The following is a 21,568-nucleotide window of genomic DNA, read 5'->3' on the forward strand; positions in this document are numbered from 1 at the left end:
TATACGTAAATCTTTATGGTTTTAATTATTACCAGAAATCATAGTTATATGATTTAATTAGTATAGGTCGATTTTGCTACAAAAATATGAAAAAAAGTAAAGTTGATTTTGTCACTGGTCACAACTGAATATCAATAAAATATTAAGAAATATAATTCGAGACAAAGGTGAAGGATAAGAGAAATGTCAAAATCGGAATAAAGATATTTTTTTATTACAACTTTCATTAATTCTTGTAACGTTACGAGAAAATGGCAGAAATTTTAAAGGAATGGCTTTCCCATACCTTGCAGCATACTATTACATGGGAAGCTAAAGAATTCGGAGATAAAATGAAAAATGGTCATATTATTTCATGTGTCTTACGGAGTTATAATGTTATAAATGAAGAAAAGCATTATCTTATAAAACCAAGTAATATAAATGAAGATATAAAAAATAATTGGAAGCTTTTAACACTGTGGTTGCTTGAACTAGAAATCAATTTAAGTGATACAGATTTGGCTAACGTAATGGCAGGACAAGGTTCTTCAATACTTCGGTTATTTTATAAACTTTTTCTTTGTTTAGACAAAAGAGATCGAACTAATTTTATTAAAAGAGAGAGAAAAATGTGCTCGAACTTAGTAGAAAAAATTGAACATCGGTTTACTGTTAAAAAGCTAAAAGAAGAACAGGATCGGTTTGTCGATCATCTAGCAAAGCCTTTATTAGATGAAAATCAATTCATTGAGTGGCAAAGAGAAAAATCAAAACAGATCCAAGAAACTTACGATTATTTACGTCACAATTATTTAAAAACTTTAAAAAGAATAGAAGAGTCTCAAACTCCATTGAAATATCCAGAAACAACGACGAAAAAAATAACCAATAAAGATAAGAAAGACATGGATATATTTTCAATGAGGTATCCGTGTAAATTCCACGATTATACATACGAAGAGTTGTGTAATTTGGATGAAGCAGCCAAAGAAAGAAAAAAATCCATTGTTGATTCAGAGTGGACTAAAAATTATTTGGATAATCTACACAGTAGAATACATAAAAAAACAGATTCTGAAGAATTTCAAAAACAGATAAGTAATGTTATAAGTGGATCATTATGGGATATGTCTGTCGCTGAAGAGGAAGCAAAATTAGATATCGAGCTCGCCAAAAAAGTTATGAAATTGTCTCAGTTTGAAAAACAGATGTGTACACAAATAATGGAAACTAAACAACAGGCCCGGAATTTAGTACAAAATAGAATCACTGGTGAAGAAGAATTTGCTGAACAAAGAACTCAGCAATTTAATCAATTTCTTGATAATTTAAAAGAAGACATTAACTTAGGTCTAGTTGAAATAGACTTTGAAAAACAAAGACAGAATACTTTGCACAAAAAATTATATGCTGAAAAAATGAAAAGAAAAAGGCAGCACTATTACGATATTTGTTATGAAACAATTCTATCAATAATTGATTACGCTACTAAATATGCTTATTATAAAAGGCTATTAGAGGGCGATATACCAAACCATTTTATTACTGAGTGGAAAGCATTGTATTATAAACAACAACCTATCTTTGATTATCTGGAGTCAATGGAAAATATTTTAAAAGAATCAACAACAGATGAAAATCAGACACCTGATTATGAAGAAATTTTACATTTAGAATTAGATAGACAGGAAGTGCTAAATAAGAGTGAGTTTAAAGATTATCATAATTATTTATATCCATGGTCATTAGGTTTGTTAATACCTAACTTTGATCCCGAGTCTGAAGATAGAAAGTATGAATATTTAGGATTACGTATTTTAGGACACGTAGTATACTCACTTCTCGAAATTAAGTACCCACTGCCACCGCAACGATTACCAGCCACGTTACCAAATTATTCAGCAAAAGCTATCGTACGCAATTTACCGGATAACTCAATAACTATCGCGATGCAAACATTGTTAAACGCTCAGAAAATACATGTCGTACGCCTCGAGACTGCCATCAATTTCTGTCTTAGAAAGTTCAAAACTGAATTGATTGGGTGTATGGATATCGAGTTATCATTTGATAAATTTATTGCATCAGCACAAGAAGAAGATACTAAAGAATTTATTAAGTTATTGAAATCTGAAGATGAGGTAGTTACAAAAAGTAGCGAAGCAAATTTGTTATTAATTTCAGGACCATTAATTGCTAACACTAAGCAAACACAAACACCAAAAGCTATACCCGAAGAAGATATAACTTTGTCATCTTCCGCGGAATTAGGTAGATATGCTTATGAATGCTTAAATTCTGGTAATATTTTAACTGATCATTTACTATGTGCAATAATAGTTGAGTATCTAAAGGACCACGATAACATCAATGGCTTTGTTATCATAAACTATCCCAATTCATATTATCAAGCACAAATTTTGGAAGAAACGTTTTCGGGCAGGGCACCGCCTGATGAAATCGAACTAGATGATCAAGACGATATTTATCTTGAGGAAAGTATTATTAAACACAGAATTAAGAAAAAAGATCCCTATTTGCAAGTGAGAACTTCCGAGCTTGTAAATGATCCTCATAAAAAGTTATTAGATAAACCGTTTACAAGTTATTTTTCTTGCTACATTAAACTGAAAGAAACAGAAGATATTCTACAAGAGTTTGTTATATGGAATTTAGATGAAGAAAATTCTGAACTAATAGATAGATTTTACGCCGTATTAGGAATCAATTACAGTATGTATTACGAAGTAATTGAAAAAGAACAACTAGGTTTGATTTGTAAATATATAATTGGTGACTTCTCAATGCCCTTAAAATCAAACGATAAATTATTTGGAGATAACGTCTTAAGCATTCTTGACTTTCCGTCTTCTGATGAAAAGCGAATGAAATCGAAAATAGTTAAACCTGAAGTTTCTAATGGGAAATCTAAAGAAAAATTGCGTCGTAATTCAAAATTAAGTAAATTATCCTCTTCGAATGATTTAAATATAGTAAAGGCTCCTGATTCTACAGAAGAAATACACGATGAAGTGATATTAGAAAGTGTTGATGAAGAAGAAAATGAGGGTAAAACATATACACCCATAAGTAGCGAAGATGTAAAGTTATTAGCAGGGGAAGAAGACTGGATCTATGGAGAACTACCAATACCTGAAGTTATTGGTATTGCATTAGCTACTTGTTGGGAAGAAATAGAAAAAACGTATATACACGATATGAAACACTTATTCTTTGCAAAGAGATTGCAAATGAATTGTCTTGTACCATATACGAGATTCCTTAAAGACAAAATGGAGCAAATAATAACTCTGCCATCTCAAAAACAAGATTTAGTTAGTAGTTTTCAACAGGAATATAATAACTTTGAAAATGACTGGCGTGACATCCATTTTTCTAAAAACGAATGGCATTGTAAAGTAAAAGAATTACAACAAAGATTATATAAAATATGTGACGAAAGAAAGCTTTTTGCAGAACAACAAAGGCATATGCTTATTTGTGAAAATTGGGCATTAGAAGAGATGACGACGATGGTTAATACATACATTTCCTGTATGCAGACTGAACTGAATAGGTAAGCGATAACACTTAACTACCATAAGGTAGTTACGGTTTGAAGTAAGTTTGTTTTTGCCTTTATTTGATGTTGTCTTTTGTTTCAGAGCTATGTTAACTTATCAAACTTTGCACGATTTTTATTTTGCTATGATAAAGCGTTCCCCATCTAATGATCGAATAACCTCAAAAGAACTAAATAAAATATTCAAAGAAACAGATGAAACGCCCGGAAGTAAGAAAGGCGGCGAAGATAAATTGTATAGACAACTTAAAACTTGTTTTCAAGAAATGCAATTAAAAAATATAGAGATAGATTTCAGTAATAATCCTTTTCATTTTATAATAGAGAGTAATGTAAAATTTGCTTTGAAGAGTGTAAAAGATACGAATGATTCCTACAGATCACTTATAAGTCGAGAATACAGTGAATTAGCCAAAATAGTACCAACAACGAAGAAAAAGGAAGATAACAATTCGGTAGAATCATTGAACGAAGAAGAAATTTACAAAAATAATGCTCTTAAATGTATAGAAGAATGGATTATGGGAATAAATGGTGAAATGTTCAGAGTTAGTTTACGCCTATTGGCGTTGCAGTACAAGTGCTATAAGGACATCAAATTATTTAACGATAACATATGCAAGACCTTTACAGACATTCAGAATGATATAAATAACTATTATCTTAATGAGATAAAATCAGTGGACCGCTTATGTAAATATTTACAATTGGCAGTTGAAGGTGGTAAAAGAATCCCAGAAAGTCTTGCACTAGAAGAAGATATGTTTATTATAGACGCTAATCTTTTGCAATTTTCCGCATCAAAAACAAAAGTGGATACTGCAGTACCGAAAGAATTTGTATCTGATATGCAATTCAAAATTTGTCACTTAGCTAGATTACGTTCACAATTCAAAATCGTGGCTCCAACTGGTTTAATATTGCAGCAAGCATTTATTTACTTACTACAAGATTTTATTTTCTTTGGTAGAGAGATTTGTGATGGTCCTATGTTTCCAGAAGTTTGGAAACGAATAGACCCTGACCTTATACCGAAGTTAGTATTCTCATTGTTTGGAGAGGCAACGTATATTGATTGGAGGGATTTTCTTATTTTTTGCCTGAATTTACCATTCCCTACCGTGGATGAACTGTTACTTCATCGTAAGCATTTCCGCTGCAACGATCTTGAGTCCTCAGAATTAATTGAAAGAAATACCTTTATTGAAGAGCAACTTTGGTTTGAAAAGGATTATAACTCAGAAGATAAGTGTGATTTAATTCGGAAAAATTTAATAAAACATTTTCTTTTTGAATTGTTTGAGACAGCTGATAATGTAATGAATTATTCGGCTTTCTTGCTAGCAGTCTGCAAAAATGTCGATCCTATTGAAGGTTTTGTAATGGCATTATCGATGGCTATTGGTAAAAATATCTGTTTTAAACTTGTAGAATGCAAAGAAATTGTATCTAAGTTAATAAGAGATAAAAAGTATAAAGACGAATGCCTAGTTTGTGCATATAAATGCACAGGCCAGTTTCTAGATAAGTTGATAACCAATGTAATCAATACATGTGAAGGTACTTCAATAATAGAGTTAGAATATACAGAGCCTATCTTGCCTGAATCTGATAAAAAAGGAAAAAAGGGCAAAGGCGGTACAAGGGCTAAAAAAATTGAAAGTACTCAAAGTGCTCGAATACCGAAGGTTCAGAAGAGTCTCACGAGTCGGAGTAAAATAGTTCAATCTACTATAGATGTAAAAATGACGTATATTTGTAAACCGTGTGAAGAGGACGTAGAAGTAATTGAAGAAAAACTGTCAGAAAAAGAAGAGATAATAGAAGAAGAAAAAGTTGAACCACAAAAAGACCCAAATATGGCTTATGTTGTGAGTCAATCCGTTATTTGGAAAGTACTTCATATTTGTTTACCTTCTTTTTTTCAACTACAACCAGAAGTTGGAGCGGCTCCATACATTGAACATGTGAAAGAAGCAATGCAAAGACTTGAAGATGATGATGAAAATAAAGACATATTTGTGTGCAAATTTGTGTCTGAACCTAATATTTGTAAAATTTTACATAAAACGAAAAAGTTTTGTGCTACAAATTTGGCTGACGAGGTTCATAAGATAATAAGTATTTAAAATTCTCAGTAAAATTCATACTTGTAAACGTTTGACTCGCAATAAATTAGTTTCTAAATACCGATACGATACGAGGTTAAATGGTACACTTGGGGACACCTACGACACATGTGATCGTTAAATTTATTTCTTTTAAATATGTACAAACAGTTCTTTCTATAGAATTAATTGTGTTGTAGGTATCTTAGAGAGTCTTGACCTTTTTTGAAGAATGTATTTTATTCTTGAACTAAATTTGAATACATATAATTATAAATAACATTGTCTTTATTATTTTGAACTAATAAGTAAATTATTTATTTTAATAAACAGAATGATAGAAAATTTTGCGATCGTTTCGTGTTCAACTGATAAATTTCCAAAGCTGTGAACGTCAACAATTTGGATGAAAAATCAACCCTGCTCTGTCACGTGTAAAGGCAACACTTTAAAAATCAAACAAGCTGAAAATACAATTTTGTATTGTATATTATATTGTTGTGTCCTGGTTTTGAAGGAAGAGGGGCTAGTTTAACCACAGGTACATAACAGCTTATATTTTTCAGCTGGATTCTTGATGCCAATATCTATGTTTTATTATTACAAAAAAGAAATGTTCAACGGGTGAGTCTTTCGAGAATAAAAATATCATAATCATTATCTTACTACAGGCCATTCCTCTTTCCTCGTTTATTTAATTATATTGTAATATCACTAAAACCTATTTATGTATATGCTGCTGTCCTCTTTGCTGTATTTGTCAACGATTAATTTTAATAGTTCCTGATATAGAATTGCAGGTGGCTGGCGAAAATTACGTCGTTTTAAATGCAATTTAATGTTTTTGCAATTTGCACAATAAAGTTGTAGATGTAGGTTATATGTATGAAGCAGCGATCATGCGATCTGATCGCATCTTACATTTGCCTTACTACTTACCTTACTTTACCTTTTTCCACGTGTGCAGAAAAGGACATACGGTACCTAACAGCTTCCGCCTTCCATCGCATGATGGCAAAATTGCGGGCACAAACTACCAATAATATGCCGGGAAATCTTAATTCAAATTTAACACTATGAAATGTGAATTTTATTTACACGTTGAACATTAATATTTAGTTAACGTTGATAAGGATTGATAGTCTTCAATTAATTGAGTCAAGGTTATCATAGAGTGACTGATCGTAAGCTTGAGCTAGTGTGATGTAATAATTATTACGAACTCTGTCTGAATCATGGACTGATGGGGATATAATGAATGCCCGAGCTGAGTTCGAAAAGAATACCACTTTATCAAGTACGTAGGTGAGTGCGTAAGTATAGAAATTACGTAGATGAGCACTACTTCACTTTGATAATACCTATAATTCATCCTCTCAAGGTAAACACTGTGTTTGAAATAAGTCAATTCGTTGGAAAGTAGTAAGATTGTATAGATGGAAATCTTATTGTATTTGATTAGTTACATACAAATATTTCATTGCCGTTACCAAAGAATAAAAAAAGCCAGTGTAAGTAATCTTTATGATATATTTGGCAAACAAGTAGGAGGCTCACCTGAAAGAAAGTGACAACTACCGCCCATGGATATCTGTAACATCAGCGAGCTCGCAGGTGCGTTGCCGGCTTTTAAGAAATATGTACGCTCTTTTCTTGAAGGTTTCTTATCAGTTCGGAAACCACCCCCGAAAGTTTCTAAAGAAAATGGAATAGTTTCTGAGATGTTGTCGATGGAATCACCCGTTGAACTCACGTCTTTTCTAGACAAATCTAAGTTAGGAAATAACGAAATTGATTGCGACCGAAAAATATAATTATTATCGACAAATAATGTTATAAATATTGCATGTTATTTTACATATTTTAGTTTATATTCATTAATATATTATCTCCTCAAATATATAACATTATATTCACATATATATTCCTCCTGAACAGAGATATTCATTCCCAAATGACAGGTTAAACCCAGATGTGACTGTTGGCTACCTTCGTCTCGCAATTGTTTACGTACCTATTTATCAAGTAATTAATTTTATCAAATAGTTTATTTTTTGCTTACTGGTACTTAATAACACTTGACTGTGATTCATTATTGATTGTCAAGACGTCTGCGCAATTATTTACCATCTTAAAATAAAAGAGGTTCTCAATTCGTTGGAATATTGTTGTATGTGTGATCAGCGAAAATTTAAAGCACTTTGTCCGATATCAATTATTGGAACGTAGTTCTTTAACGTTGCTTACGATAGAGTGCCAGTGATCGTCACGTATGGAAACACCCCCTCCATGCGACGTTTCCATCTTTTCTCTTTCTTGTTGTTATTTTCTTTTGTTTCATATAATATATTTTTTTTTTAATAAAGTCTTCATTTTTAATAAGAAATTTGTCATTCTCATTAAATTATACTCAAACGTTAGTTTATTTTATCGTGTCTGTTATTTAATACCCTAATCTCTTCGTAATCGTCTTTGGTAAGAAGATACTTGATAGGTTCAGGACATCATTTTTGGGCTTGTTTTTTACGTGGTGGAATAAAATCCAGACCATCCTCTTAACGGTGGAAGAGATCTTAGCCCAATAGTGGGACAGGCTTTATATTCACAGGCTGATGCTTTACTACTGCATTAATATATCCCATATAGTTGGCTAGCCTCCGTGGAGAATGGCAGCCGTGAATGAAATTGGGTAGGCGGACATCGTCATCGTAGTTTGGCAGCCGGTGCCGCTGTGGCGCCAGCTGCTGTGCGCGATATGAAACCATTTTTAAAATTTAGGAATTTGCATAGCATCCGTATTGTATTAAAGAGTTGGTAGACAAAATGGTATAAAATTATGATTAATTTTTTCTGCAACTAACGAAATGAAGAACAAAAAAATTGTTTTTGTATGGAATACTTTTGTATTTATCAATTAAGTACCGGTGAATACTTCAAGTAGTTTTTAAAGCTATTCACTTCCGAGGTCCCGGGTGCGATTCCCAGCCGAGTTGATGTAGAAAAAGTTCATTCATTCTGTTTTTTTGGGTTTGGGCGTTTGTGGTACCATCGTTACTTCTGATATTCCATAACTCAAGTGCTTTAGCTACTTACTTTGGGATCATAGTAATGTATGTGATGTTGTCCAATATTTATTTATTTATTATTTATTGACGCATTTTATAATATCAGTACAATTTCAATGATTAATGAACATTTTAAATAAATATCGATGCGACGGTCAACAAAGAAAATCGTTACGTTTTATTTATTGTTTAATAAATAAATGGATTAAACTTCACGTCACTAATTGCAATGTTTATAGAAAGCAACGACAACATCCCATGTTTGCTTAAAAAAATCGAATGAAGTAATTAATCATTTAACATCAATCATTAGTGAGTTGTAAATTCAAGTGATGATATTGCGATTAAATTATATTATATATTATATAAAAGTTATATTTTAACAATGGTTAGCTTTTTACCAGTTAGGAAAATAATAAAGGTTTTGCTAACGAAGTGTGGTTTAAAGAGTAAGTAATTATATGTATTTATTAAAAGAACATGAATTTCTTGTATGAAACGACAATTTTCTAAATTTAAAGTGGGTTAAATAGCGAAGACCAGGTTCTTATGTAATAATACTATATTGTAAAACCTTCTTAAAACTTCTTTATTTGAAAAAACCTGAATATTATTTAATAAACTGAGATGAAACAATTAAGTCCATATAGTTTGTAAATATAGTTTGTTCGTATATACATAATACAATAATAAATTTGATATAAATTTAAATAAAATAACCACAGTACTTACATAGCAGTTATCTTGTTTAAACATTCGCATAATTATTAAAATGAAATCAAAAATGTTATTTCAGGATAGATAAGACTCCATGCGAATGTGCATGTGAAAAAAATGCTTGTGTTTTAAAAAAAAATATTTTTATATCAAATAGGGTCAGTCGTCTGGTAAATGTACTACAACGCCAATTCGACTACCTTGAGAAGGTTGAGTGAGACAGTGTGACAACAGGCGCAATGACCAGAATCTCTACTCCTTGTGCTTGTAGGCAATGGCTCACTCAACCTTCAAATGTTACTACTTCAATACTAAATATTGCTGATTGCCGGTTGTATATACTACCTTTATAATTTTCATATCTTTGGATATTGTTTACAATTTTAATCAACTCTAAGCATGTTTTAATAAAGTATAAACGTTAGTAGAGTTTAAAATGATTGATTATACTATAACTTAACCCAAAAATGTTTTAATTTATAATTTTTGATAAATACCTTTCATAATATTAGGTCAAGTCGGTATGTAATAAATCTATCCTCAAAACGTAAACGCACACATAGCTTGGCGGTAAGAGGGTTGGCAAACGATCAAAAGGTCGCGAGATCGATATTCGCGGCTGCACTTATTTCGTGTCCTAGGATAACCTTTTTCTATCGTTTGAGTAAGTAATCAAAGGTCGTATTAATTGCAATATATTTCAATAGTTCTATTATATATTATTTTAAATTGCAAAAAAATAAATTTCAATGTGGGCCACGTCTTCTAAGAAGACGACAAGCTCGAAGTCCAGCGAAGATAGGCTGATGTTCAGCAAAAATATAAAATAACGCCAAAATTTATAAAAATAAAAAGTGATAAAGGCACGGGCAACTGTGAGTCCGTGGATGTAAATTAAATAAAAAAAAATAGTTCTATTAGATATTTTGACACTAAATGATATCTGATAATATTATTAATGTTTTAAACTTTGTCTTTTTGAAAGTATAGGTACTTAAATTTTTATATTAGCCACGACTATAAATATCTGTCTAGTTAGATACATTTGCGCGATACAGATAATTTTTTATCCGAACGATTAAACTATTGTATATTCTGTTGAATATAAAAAAAAAATATCATACAGTGTATAAAAGTATAAATTGTATTGATTTTTTATTTCAATTTTAGAACGAGTTCGAACTTTAAAATCAGAAAGTAATAATAAAGAAGACAGAGACACAAAATGTGTTTTTCGAGTGACATGTGTTATTGTACTATTAGCAATAACGTATTGCGTTCGATTTATAAAAGTTACAAATACAAACATAAGGGAATATGTTAATATGAAGTTGACATGGATTGAAGACGACAACACAACTACAGTTATTTACGAAAATATAAAAAGCGGTAATAATTTTATATTTATTTTATGGAAGCAGACGAGCGTAATAGAATTGAATAAAGTAAAACGCCGCCTATGATGGAACCTAAAATATTTGTCCCTTGCGCTTTTAATAACATTGGGTCTCTCACCCTTCGAACTGGAACTGAGCAATACAAAGTATTACTATACGGTGGTAGAATAACTGGTGATTAGTACTAACTAATCACCAACCTACCCAGGTGACCGTGCAAAGACCTACTATGTAAGTCCTAGTACTGGTGAATTAATTATCTATATATTTTGTTTATTTTTTTTTATCATCAATAACAAAACAAATTATGGTTTATGAGACCCTTTTTTTTAAATCATCTGAGTGATGTGATTTTTTTTATTAATGTTTGAAACCAGAGAAACTCAAAACAAACTAAACGTAGGAAAACTAAATTTTAAATATGATTGAAAGTTTTTTAGTGTCGTCGTATTTTTATATACTAAAAATAGCAAAAGCTAAAGCGAATTTGAATTAAAAGCATATTATGTGACGTTTAGGTAAACTTATGAATAAACATTTGGCCTTTTAATGAAACATAATAAAACGCTGCCTTGCCCATGAATTTTAAAAATCATTCCGTGAGTTTAGGGATTAATTGTTTGTTTCTAAAATGTTACACGCGCGTTGTAAAGCTATTGTTTTTGTTTGTTTAGGTTTAAACAATTTAAATAACTTATACACACACTAAGTATCATTTATTACAGACTTCGGAAAAATAGTTACATTGTTGAATTAAAGATTGATTTAATAATAGATGCAGTTTAAGTTGAATTTAATTATAGTTGTAATGCTGACGAAATCTCTAGCTAAAGGTGGAATCAGACTGTTCCATTTTCGTCAATTTTGTGTTCTTTTTTGGGACAATACGTCTAAACAAAATATTAAACAAAAGTGACAAATTAATTCATTAGCACACCTCATTCGGCATTCGGCTTAGTAATTCATATTCGCTCCAGTGAACTTTCTTCAGATTGAATGTATCTGGTATCACCTTAATGGCATATTCAGCATATTAAGTATGAAATCGCTTGGTTTCTCATTGGATAAAAAAAATTGACACGTTTATTGTTTCAGTATTTTGGTATCTATAATATATTTTAACATTATAATAAATAATATTTAGAGTATATGTAGCATAATAACTGTTTGAGAATTAATTAATTGTTTAAAGATGGTTTTCTGTGGTGAATTTCGAGTTTGTTCTTGCATAATATCCAGGGTTCACGGATATATATCATGATATATATCAATTGATTTTTTCCTACCTTCTGAACAACACTCATAGATCTATGCTTAAGACCTGACTCTGAATGATTACTTTTTATGATTAGTCGATTACATATTAATATTAAAATAAAATTAGTTGATTTATCTCACAAACAAATGAAGATATAATAATAAAAGGTACTTGTTTTTTAAGTGTTCATTAAATATTTCTTTCTCAAATAGATAGACACAAATTCCTTCGTTACTTTTTTTAAATAAAAAACGTGGTATTTCGAGACTTGTATTTTTTTACAAATTCCTTTCACATTTTTAAGTGTTTACAGGATGAAATTCGTTTCGTTTTCGTAGCCTGGATATATATATCTCAGATATATATCGGATATATATAAAAAAATCGGATTTTTTCGAACCCTGATAATATCTCTTCTGAGAGATATTATCAGGATATCTACAAGATCAAATCCATGAAATGGTAGAACTGTTATAGCTCGTTACAATAAGAATTAGTGTTCAAGTTTACCAAGAAAGAAAGAAAAGTTAATTTAGGACACGGCAAAATTATAAAGAGTATAAAACAAAAATCCCGACAAAAAAAAAACAATAATCAAATAATTCTTTAATCGATAAGTTGTATTTAGAATACTGGCCTGATCTCAAACAATTTTGTTACTACGTTTACACAATTTTACTTAATTTAAGAAATGTTATATATATAATATATAATAGATATACTTTAGTAATGAAACCTTTTTTCACCATATCGACATCTAGTGACTGCAGGAAATGGTGGCGAAGTAAATTTACCCACATGCTACATCAATATAACTGAATGCGGTAAATATACACACACATACATACATACATACATACATACATACATACATACATACATACATACATACATACATACATACATACATACATACATACATACATACATACATACATACATACATATGAAATGCTTACATTCAAATTTGAAGAAAAAAATAACTTCTAGGTGAAATATTTGTTAATAAAACAATTACGAAATATCCCGAGGAATATCCAGAAGTGAGTACTGGAGGTTATTATCGTCCGAAAAATTGCAAGTCCAGACATAAAGTTGCTGTTTTAGTACCGTACAGGTAAGAGAGATTTTTTCATCATTAATCTTTATTTATTTCTTATTTGAAAATAATATTTACGCAAACGTAATAATTTGTAATGTCATATGAAACGGAAGGTGGCCCGGGACAGCGAAAGAATTTTTGTATTGTGATAAACAATATTTATTTAGCCGGCAGAGTAACTACCCTTTTTTTTTTTTTTATTTAACGAGGAGGAAATGCATTTACGCATGCCGCCCGGACGGGGTCCAGGACGGGTATGTGGGACTCAACCGGGAACTAATGCCCCGTGCCAGGGCACGCTAGTGCTAATGCCCTGTCCTACCCACTAAAACCATCCTCGGGTTTCCACCATGCCGCCGAGTGGTCAGGCCACGGGATCGCCAAGGGCATGCAACCGCGACCCCACCAGCGGCAGCCGCCGTAAGGCGGCTGAATATTCAAGGAAAGCGCGCCTAGTGCGCGCCTTCCCCCTCATCCTCCACGTAAGAATGTAGCGAACTCCCCCGAGTTCGCCACTGGAGGCTGGGCGTCAACGAAGCTGACGCCCTGCGGCGGATAAGATGGTAGGCTCCGCCGCTGACCGCCGGTGTAAAACACCTGGGAGGCTCGAGTAGCGAGCCCTCCCACTCCCTCCTAGCCAACGAGGCCACTCACATGGTTTGCCCTGACGCCGATCAGGGACGTACCAGGAGCAGCCCCGCGGCATCCCTCCCGCCAGTCTTAGCCGTGGCCGACGAGCAAGCTCAAGCCGGCCCCGTTGCCCAGGGTACACCACGAGGAGGTGACTGACATGTACCCCAGAGTAACTACCCTGCTCAAGTTCAACAATAATTATATTTGTTCATTTTAAACACATCGCTATTTATACAAAATTCAAATAAAAATTAATGTTGGTAGAGGGTAGATGAAAAATAATCAGGTAAAATAAAAAGGTTTGATGAAAGAAAAATCATATCACGAAATTAAATAACATTGAAACAAAATTTATAATCTAAGTTGATTATAAATTTTGTTTCAATTTAAATATTAATTCTAAATTATAAACGCGTTGGTCGTAACGATGAGTTTAACTCATATAAATAAATACATTCGTCAAATTGTCGATCGACTGTATTTTATTTTTAATTTGTCGACGTTACATGTTATAAATTGTGTCGTACTATACTTGTGTAATAAACCAATTCGCACGTATTTTTAGCAAAGTACCAGAAGCCGCATATACAATACTGTTATATAGTAAATTCCTCCATTCAAAATTAAAGTATTACATTGACCTGATTAACATAAATCCTCCGTGGGAATGCTTATGCTGGTGTATTTCACTGTCACTGAAGGGTTGATTTAGACGAGACCTATTCAATTGACAGATTCGCTGAACGAAAATGCTTTTATTATGTATTTAGAGACGCTAAGGACTGAAAATATGGAGGTTCTATTTTACTCTGCCAGAAACACACGGCTAATTATTTATATAATGTTATAAAAGTATGTTGGAGAAACGAAACGATGTCAAGGATAATGGTTTCCTTGACATCTCATTAGTTTTTACAAGTCTTGTGGGCGTCATCAGGATAAATCCCGGCACATATTTTTTAGTAAAATTATAAAGAATTGCTTAATAATGTAGTAACTTTATATTTTAATTCATATCTATGACATTTTGTATGAAGTTATTAATTCGTCAAAATTACCAGACCAAAAAGAAATTCTCGGTCATTACCTATTCTGTCATTTAAAAAAAAAAGTCTTTTATACAGGTTAAATACCTATATAAACTTTGTAAATGTTTGAGTGAACGGCGCTTAAAATTGCAAATTCAGTAGCAATAGTCTCCTTACAATAAAAGGAAGCGGCAGGAAAAATCTTTTGAGTCTTGCTAGCGTTGTATAGAGCTTACATAATGGCCTCCATTTTGAATAGTGAATGTTTCATCACGAAGAATACAGTTCTCGATTTGATACTGAAATTTGAATGCAAGCTTAACGTAACAGAGTCTTTTATCTAAGTTTAAAAAGGTTTTTATTTTTATTTTTGGATTATATTTGGCATTATTTTAGACTTGATATACAGATCGATAATGAGTTTAACGGTTTTTTTATTGATGTTGAAGGTGTGTAGCAAACACCATCAAATACTCTGCCATCTGATGATATAGTTGACGTTACTATTACCTTTTAATTACTTACATACATTCGGTTCACTGTCCCTTTGCATTAAAACATTGCACAAATGTTGCGCATGTATAATTAAATATGTCAGTTGATCATCTATGAAAGTGTTAATGTTGCCATTTAAAACAATAAAATATCAAGACTCCTTCCCTCGATTATTCGGTCGCATTTTATTAATAATGCTACAAGCCCAGAGAACATTGAAATATACAACACAAAGACCTCATTTGTAATATTTTTTTGAATACTTAGTCACTGCTTTAGCATGTATTAATTATGTACTTGGCCTAGAAATTACGACTCTTTCAGATACCAAACATAAAAGTGCATAGACCTTTTGGCAAAGTGTCACCAGCCAAGATTCCCTTAGCAAATATAGGGATAGTATACGAAAATGTGTACAAGAATTATACAAAATAATTATAAAAAAGCGAATAGTTGATCCTATCAATATCGTATCTACTATTCATTAGACAATTTTGTATGAGATCGTATAAATAGTGTTTAATTCATAACCAGCAAAACCGTCAGCAGACGCAAAAAAGTAACAGTCTTTAAATGACCCATTGCTGGGCTACCTCTCCCTTTGAGGGGAAGGTTTGGAGTTTATACTACCACGCTGCTCCAATGCGGATTGGAGTACCACACAAGTGGCAGAATTAAATTAGATACATTAAGGTTATATATAGGAATAGTGTTTCCCTTCATTACCGATCACAAGATGAAAATGATAGCGCATGAAAATTCAATGGTGCTTTGGGTGGTTAAAATGCACGCGTTCTAATCAGTGGGCCATTTCACTGCAAACTTTTTCCTAAAAGCAATGCATCTTCTGATATTAATTTATGTTAATTGGTTTAGTAGATTTTTCAGTTATGCATCCTAAAAACATCCTTAGTTTACAGTGTATAAACAGTAACTTGAGTACAGTAATTAATAACATGTCGAGAAATCTCGCGGGAATACTTGCTTATTGTGTGGGAAATTACAGCTAACGAAACCGCGAATATTATTAATTTAAATGTCTCTTTCCATCCGTTTGGTTGTTTGTTTACCTCCCGTGTATCCATTACATTTTAATAAAATTCAGTTTGTTTACCGATGCGCAATATTGGGTCAACAAAGTGTTGCCATTACCGAAAACGGATTCGTATTTGTAAAATAAAATTGTATTTTCATTTTGTGCTTCTGTGTTTTCTAATATTATTTGTGATACGCTAATTATATTTATGTTTCGTTTCACAGAGACCGTAAAAAAGACTTGTTTGTTTATCTTCATAATATCCATCCTTTCCTTATAAGGCAAAAATTGGAATATAGGATATTTGTTATTGAGCAAAAAGGTAAGGACACAAATATTTACGTATAAATTTAGTGACAGAAGAGATGAAAGTAATCCCGTTGTCTGTATATATTATCGAGCTTCAAACAAATTAACTTTGTAACATAATCACGTCTGTCTTCGTATAACACTGTCATTTGGTACATCTAAACTTACCAACGGACGGATATGAAACGCATCGTACAATACGTCATACATACGCAGTATTACATTGCGTTTAAGCACACAGATGTCCTTAGACTTGAATTACACCTAACAGCTCTCGATTCAAACGGATTCGAACAATAAATGTAGGATCTTAGTGTTAGTGTGCTTACAATAATTAGGGTTGATAATTTAGTGAGGACTTATAAGAGTTTAGAATATGGTAGACGAAATAACAGATTAATTATGATTTTCCCCAACAGGCACAGATGTTTTCAATAGAGGCAAACTTTTCAACGCAGGTTTTGTTGAGATCAAAAAATATGGCAAATGGCGCTGTGTAATATTCCATGATGTGGATTTGTTACCGTTGGACGATAGAATATTGTACTCATGTCCAACATGGCCAAAACACATGTGCGCAACAGTTGCGGAAGTTAAGAAGTAATTTTTTTTTATGTCGTCTTCGTTTCGAATCTTTGAAATGTAAAAAATAAAAGAATTCAATGTAGATGAACAATTAAAAAAAAAACTTTTAATTCTGCTAATAAGAATTTATTTTGGGATGTTTCTTTTTATACTATCCAAACCTCGCAAACCTCTTTGGGTAATAATAATTTGGTTCCCACGGGTGGCGCCGCCTTTAAGTTACAAGGAATTGTATGTTATTTCTTACTAATAAATGATTAGATATTATGTAAATTACGATATAAAAAAATGTTTTAGTGATAATTTATTTTAATTATGTTTTTCAGACCAAAATTTCGATCTCTATTCGGTGGCGTGTCTTCTATGGATGTGCAGCAATTCCAGCAAGTCAATGGATATTCCAATTTATATTGGGGTTGGGGGGGAGAAGACAACGACTTGTTCTGGAGGTTTCACTTAAATTATTAAATCACATAAAAAAGTACATAAAAAAATTACTAAATGTTTTAAAGACAAAACAATAATAAAGGAATTGTTATTTATTCTTAAGATGTCTGTATATATATGTACATATATTAAGAATATGTACCTGCGTTAAATTACTTATAATTTAATATTAACGAAGAAAATATGCAAAAGTTTACATCACTAATGCATAGATATAGAGCAAGATCAAAATGAAAACATTGGTATAAAATATTTTTCATAGATAAAAAAAATATATAAAACATAATGAACTGTTTCTGATCTTTGACCTTGTTAAATTTTTAACATTTAAAAATTTACGTAGTTTATTCTGCTTATAATTTTTTTTTAAATATATTTTTATTTCTAGAATCCGAGCTGCGGGCTTACCAATAGTGAGAAATCGTAAAGACATCGCTCGATACACTACTCTTAAGCATTCAGTACAATCGCCAAATCGTCTACGGTTAGTGACTTTACATTATGGTACATTGTCTTCCATGTATTAAACCTTAGTGGAGTCAAGTCCGAGGCCGTGTTTGTTGACTAAATGATGTATAACATTTGTACAAAACTGAAAACAAACGAAAATCTGTAAATAATAAAATTATCTCAATCAGTGCCTTTAAGCACAGATGCAGATTTTTATTTTGGGTATCAATGAATTATAAATAAATAAATATTGGACAACATCACATTCATTACTCTGATCCCAATGTAAGTAGCTAATAGACTTGTGTTATGGAAATCAGATGTAACGACGGTACCACAAACACCCAGGACCCAAGACAATATAGAAAACTAATGAACTTTTTCTACATCATCTACACGGGAACTCGGTGTGGCGTACCTATGAAAATTGGTGTATATATATATATATAAATAAATATGTATATTGGTGTATACCCTACTCGACCACGGAGATCGTCGAGTAGTGTACATATTACTGATTAGTATTTATAGTATACATTATTGCGAGATGCTATCACAAATTTTTGAGCTGAACACGTTGATACGTAGGTTTACAGGGCGCGAATATAAATAAAAAATTCACGATACGCGTATGCTATAGTGTAATTAATATCGGCGTAATTTTTTATCAATCTAATGCTCTCGTAATGTTTTATCATATATACTTTAGTGTTGAGACTTAACAGATGCCAGAATAATTTATTATGTTATCAACAGTGGTAACGCTCTGTGTTCTTATCTAATATTAACAAACATGTAACTACACACTAATGTCCGAGTGATAGCTTTTACACATTTATATATTGATTGACAATAAGCGTATTTTTGATAGAAAAACTAATCTTGTTAGTGGTTTTGTTTGGTTACAAAAGTAATACTGAGTTATTGTATGTATTTTACTGCATAAATGTTATTTATATAATACTTTTAAACCTAACACAACAATTAAATCTGAATACTTATCAACAGTAATGCTGTTCTGTAAGAACTCACTCGTGAAACCGTGATGTGAATAAAGTTTCTGTTTTAGCACATTATGCATACCCAACACTGTTTAAACTAAAACATTCGTAAGTTAAGTAACTAGTTGTCGCCAAGGCGACTAATGCGACGGTCGCCAGTTGATGTCATCGTCAATGAGTTAGAAATTTTCCTTTTTGGACAACACGTTGTAAATCACGGTGTGCTTTTACCTTCCTTTCTGTCGCTGAATTTAGGACCAACAACATCATAAGGCTTACATACACGTATAGCATACACTTCATCAAAAGGCGCGGACGAATGGTTTGACAGTTTTTCGACTTTTGTCCTAAACGCGTTGCCGATACGGAGCCAATACATTGGTAACGAATGGCAAACGGATCGGAGATGTCCCAGGTTGTACGAGTACGCCGAGTTTTTCTTTTTATTAAATGTTTAAAATACCACCGAAAGGAAGTGGAAGTGCATTTCAGTGTATTAGTGTAAGCTGATTCAAAATGCAGTTGGAGTCGAGACGGCGTAATGTCATCTTTACAGTCTATTGTGATGCATACAATATCACATATCGACATATCACTTTCTGACATAACACGATCGTATGTGGTGACTAAGTCTGTTCTTACAGAATAGCTCTAACTTGTCCGATATAAATGTTTGATGATTGATACAACATCATGATTTTCACGGTCCATAATGGTACCATATGTAACATTTCTCGACTATGGTCGTTTCTGTTAATTTTCTTTGCAGTTTCTTTAATCACACTTTTTCTTCAATTCTGAATATGAGACAAACTTTAAGCACAAAGCTAGCCTATGAAAACAACAAACAAAATAAGCGTTGCTCGTTAGGTAGTTTTATCCACTGAAAAACTTGACTCTGTAAATATGAATGTCACACAGATTTGGCCTTTATTTGATAACTGAACTTACTTTTTTTTAGATTTGCTCTATTGTCTTCGACTTATCAGCGTTATAAAAGAGAGGGAATTTCAAATTTGAAGTATAAACTGGAATCGGTCACGGAGCATCATCTTCACACCCATATAATTGTTGACATAAATCCTGGTAAAGAAAATACTACAAAATTGATATCGCAATGGATTAAATCACGTTACCTTGAATAAAAAATGTGTTTTTCTTTATTTTTTTAATCATAATAGACTAACTTTACCTCTATTGTATTTAAATAATACTTTAATGATATTATTCGCACATATAATACTATTTTTACAATAATATGTATGGATATACCATACATATTGGGATTGGAAGTTATTAATTCTTTCGCATTATCGTCTATTTTTTAATTTAACTTGACTAAGCTGGGGCCCCCTTGAATCCACGGGGCCCTGGGTTGAAGCCCAAAAAGCCATATGGTAGAGGACCCTGTGGTTACCTACCGAAACTGGCTTACACTGGGCCCACGACAACCCAACCACTCATCAGATATTCTACCGCCAAACAACAATACTCATACTGAGTAGGTACTGTTGTTGTGTTTCAGTTTGAAGGGTGAGTGACTACAGTGTAACTACAGGCACAAGGGACATAAAATCTTAGTTACCAAGGTTAGTAAGGAAAGGGTAATATTTCTTCTTACAAAGCCATTGTCTATGGGTGTTGGTGACCACTTACCATCAGGTAGCCCATATGCTCGTCGGTCAAACTATGCCTAAAAAAATGGTGCTGTTCTGCTATCTTCTTCAAAGCCATCAGAAATAATGCAGGCACGTAAATACCGAGAGGGATCCAATTCCACTAACAATTTGACGGTTTATCACAATCGAATCGAAATGATGCCATTCAGCCTAGTATTCTACAAACGCAACGATCCAGTTGCAGTTGAGTCAAAGTTGGATTAGAATATAATTGGAATCGTATCGTAACCGATATAATTAAGTAAAATTGGTCCTTAGTTACATAATCGTAAATAACCTCAGCTTAATAATGTAGGTTAATCTTTGTAAGGAATAATCAAAATTGAATCGTATTAGAACCGGCAAATTAAGCAAGCACGCAAATTAGTAGAATTGGCCCCCAGGATATAGGCGCCTCATTTGTAAATCTCTAAATCTGCCTTTGTTGTAATTGGAATCAGTGTAGTGTAGTATATATATAAACAGTGCTGTACAATGTACAAGACGTAACTACCAATTTATTAATAACAAACGATATTTATTTCTAACTAAGCTTAAAGAAATTTAAGAAATTTTTAGTATGACGTATTACTTATTTATTTCCTTGATGTGAGACAAAAACAATGTAAGTGTAGCCTAAATTCCAATCGAAGAAAACGCAAATATAAACGAAACTTACTATTTACGTATATTCCAGTTGATTTGGTGTTAGCT

General features: G+C 32.3%; 2 protein-coding genes across 2 annotated transcripts; both read left to right on the forward strand.

Annotated features, from left to right (window-relative positions):
* The first annotated feature begins 251 nt into the window (after nt 1-251).
* LOC125069999 (sperm flagellar protein 2-like) lies at nt 252-5,730 on the forward strand. The gene is made up of 2 exons (XM_047679662.1): nt 252-3,559; nt 3,648-5,730. The coding sequence occupies exons 1-2, from the start codon at nt 252-254 to the stop codon at nt 5,692-5,694; spliced, it is 5,355 nt and encodes a 1,784-aa protein (XP_047535618.1). The 3' UTR covers nt 5,695-5,730.
* Nucleotides 5,731-10,766: 5,036 nt separating this feature from the next.
* Nucleotides 10,767-20,341, forward strand: LOC125070104 (beta-1,4-N-acetylgalactosaminyltransferase bre-4-like). Its single transcript, XM_047679805.1, has 8 exons — nt 10,767-10,844; nt 12,872-12,934; nt 13,101-13,227; nt 16,629-16,726; nt 17,133-17,313; nt 17,625-17,747; nt 18,134-18,229; nt 20,158-20,341. The coding sequence occupies exons 1-8, from the start codon at nt 10,781-10,783 to the stop codon at nt 20,339-20,341; spliced, it is 936 nt and encodes a 311-aa protein (XP_047535761.1). The 5' UTR covers nt 10,767-10,780.
* The last annotated feature ends 1,227 nt before the right edge of the window (nt 20,342-21,568 follow it).

This window comes from Vanessa atalanta, chromosome 16 (assembly GCF_905147765.1).
Source record: "Vanessa atalanta chromosome 16, ilVanAtal1.2, whole genome shotgun sequence".
NCBI classification, from domain to species: Eukaryota; Metazoa; Arthropoda; class Insecta; order Lepidoptera; family Nymphalidae; genus Vanessa; species Vanessa atalanta.

Excerpts from the sequence above, each read along its gene's own strand:
- LOC125069999 (XM_047679662.1), top strand. The coding sequence starts at position 252 with ATGGCAGAAATTTTAAAGGAATGGCTTTCCCATACCTTGCAGCATACT. Across the intron at positions 3,560-3,647 it reads ATGCAGACTGAACTGAATAG|AGCTATGTTAACTTATCAAA; the intron begins GTAAGCGATAAC and ends CTTTTGTTTCAG.
- LOC125070104 (XM_047679805.1), top strand. The coding sequence starts at position 10,781 with ATGAAGTTGACATGGATTGAAGACGACAACACAACTACAGTTATTTAC. Across the intron at positions 10,845-12,871 it reads TTACGAAAATATAAAAAGCG|TGACTGCAGGAAATGGTGGC; the intron begins GTAATAATTTTA and ends ATCGACATCTAG. Across the intron at positions 16,727-17,132 it reads ATTTGTTATTGAGCAAAAAG|GCACAGATGTTTTCAATAGA; the intron begins GTAAGGACACAA and ends TTTCCCCAACAG.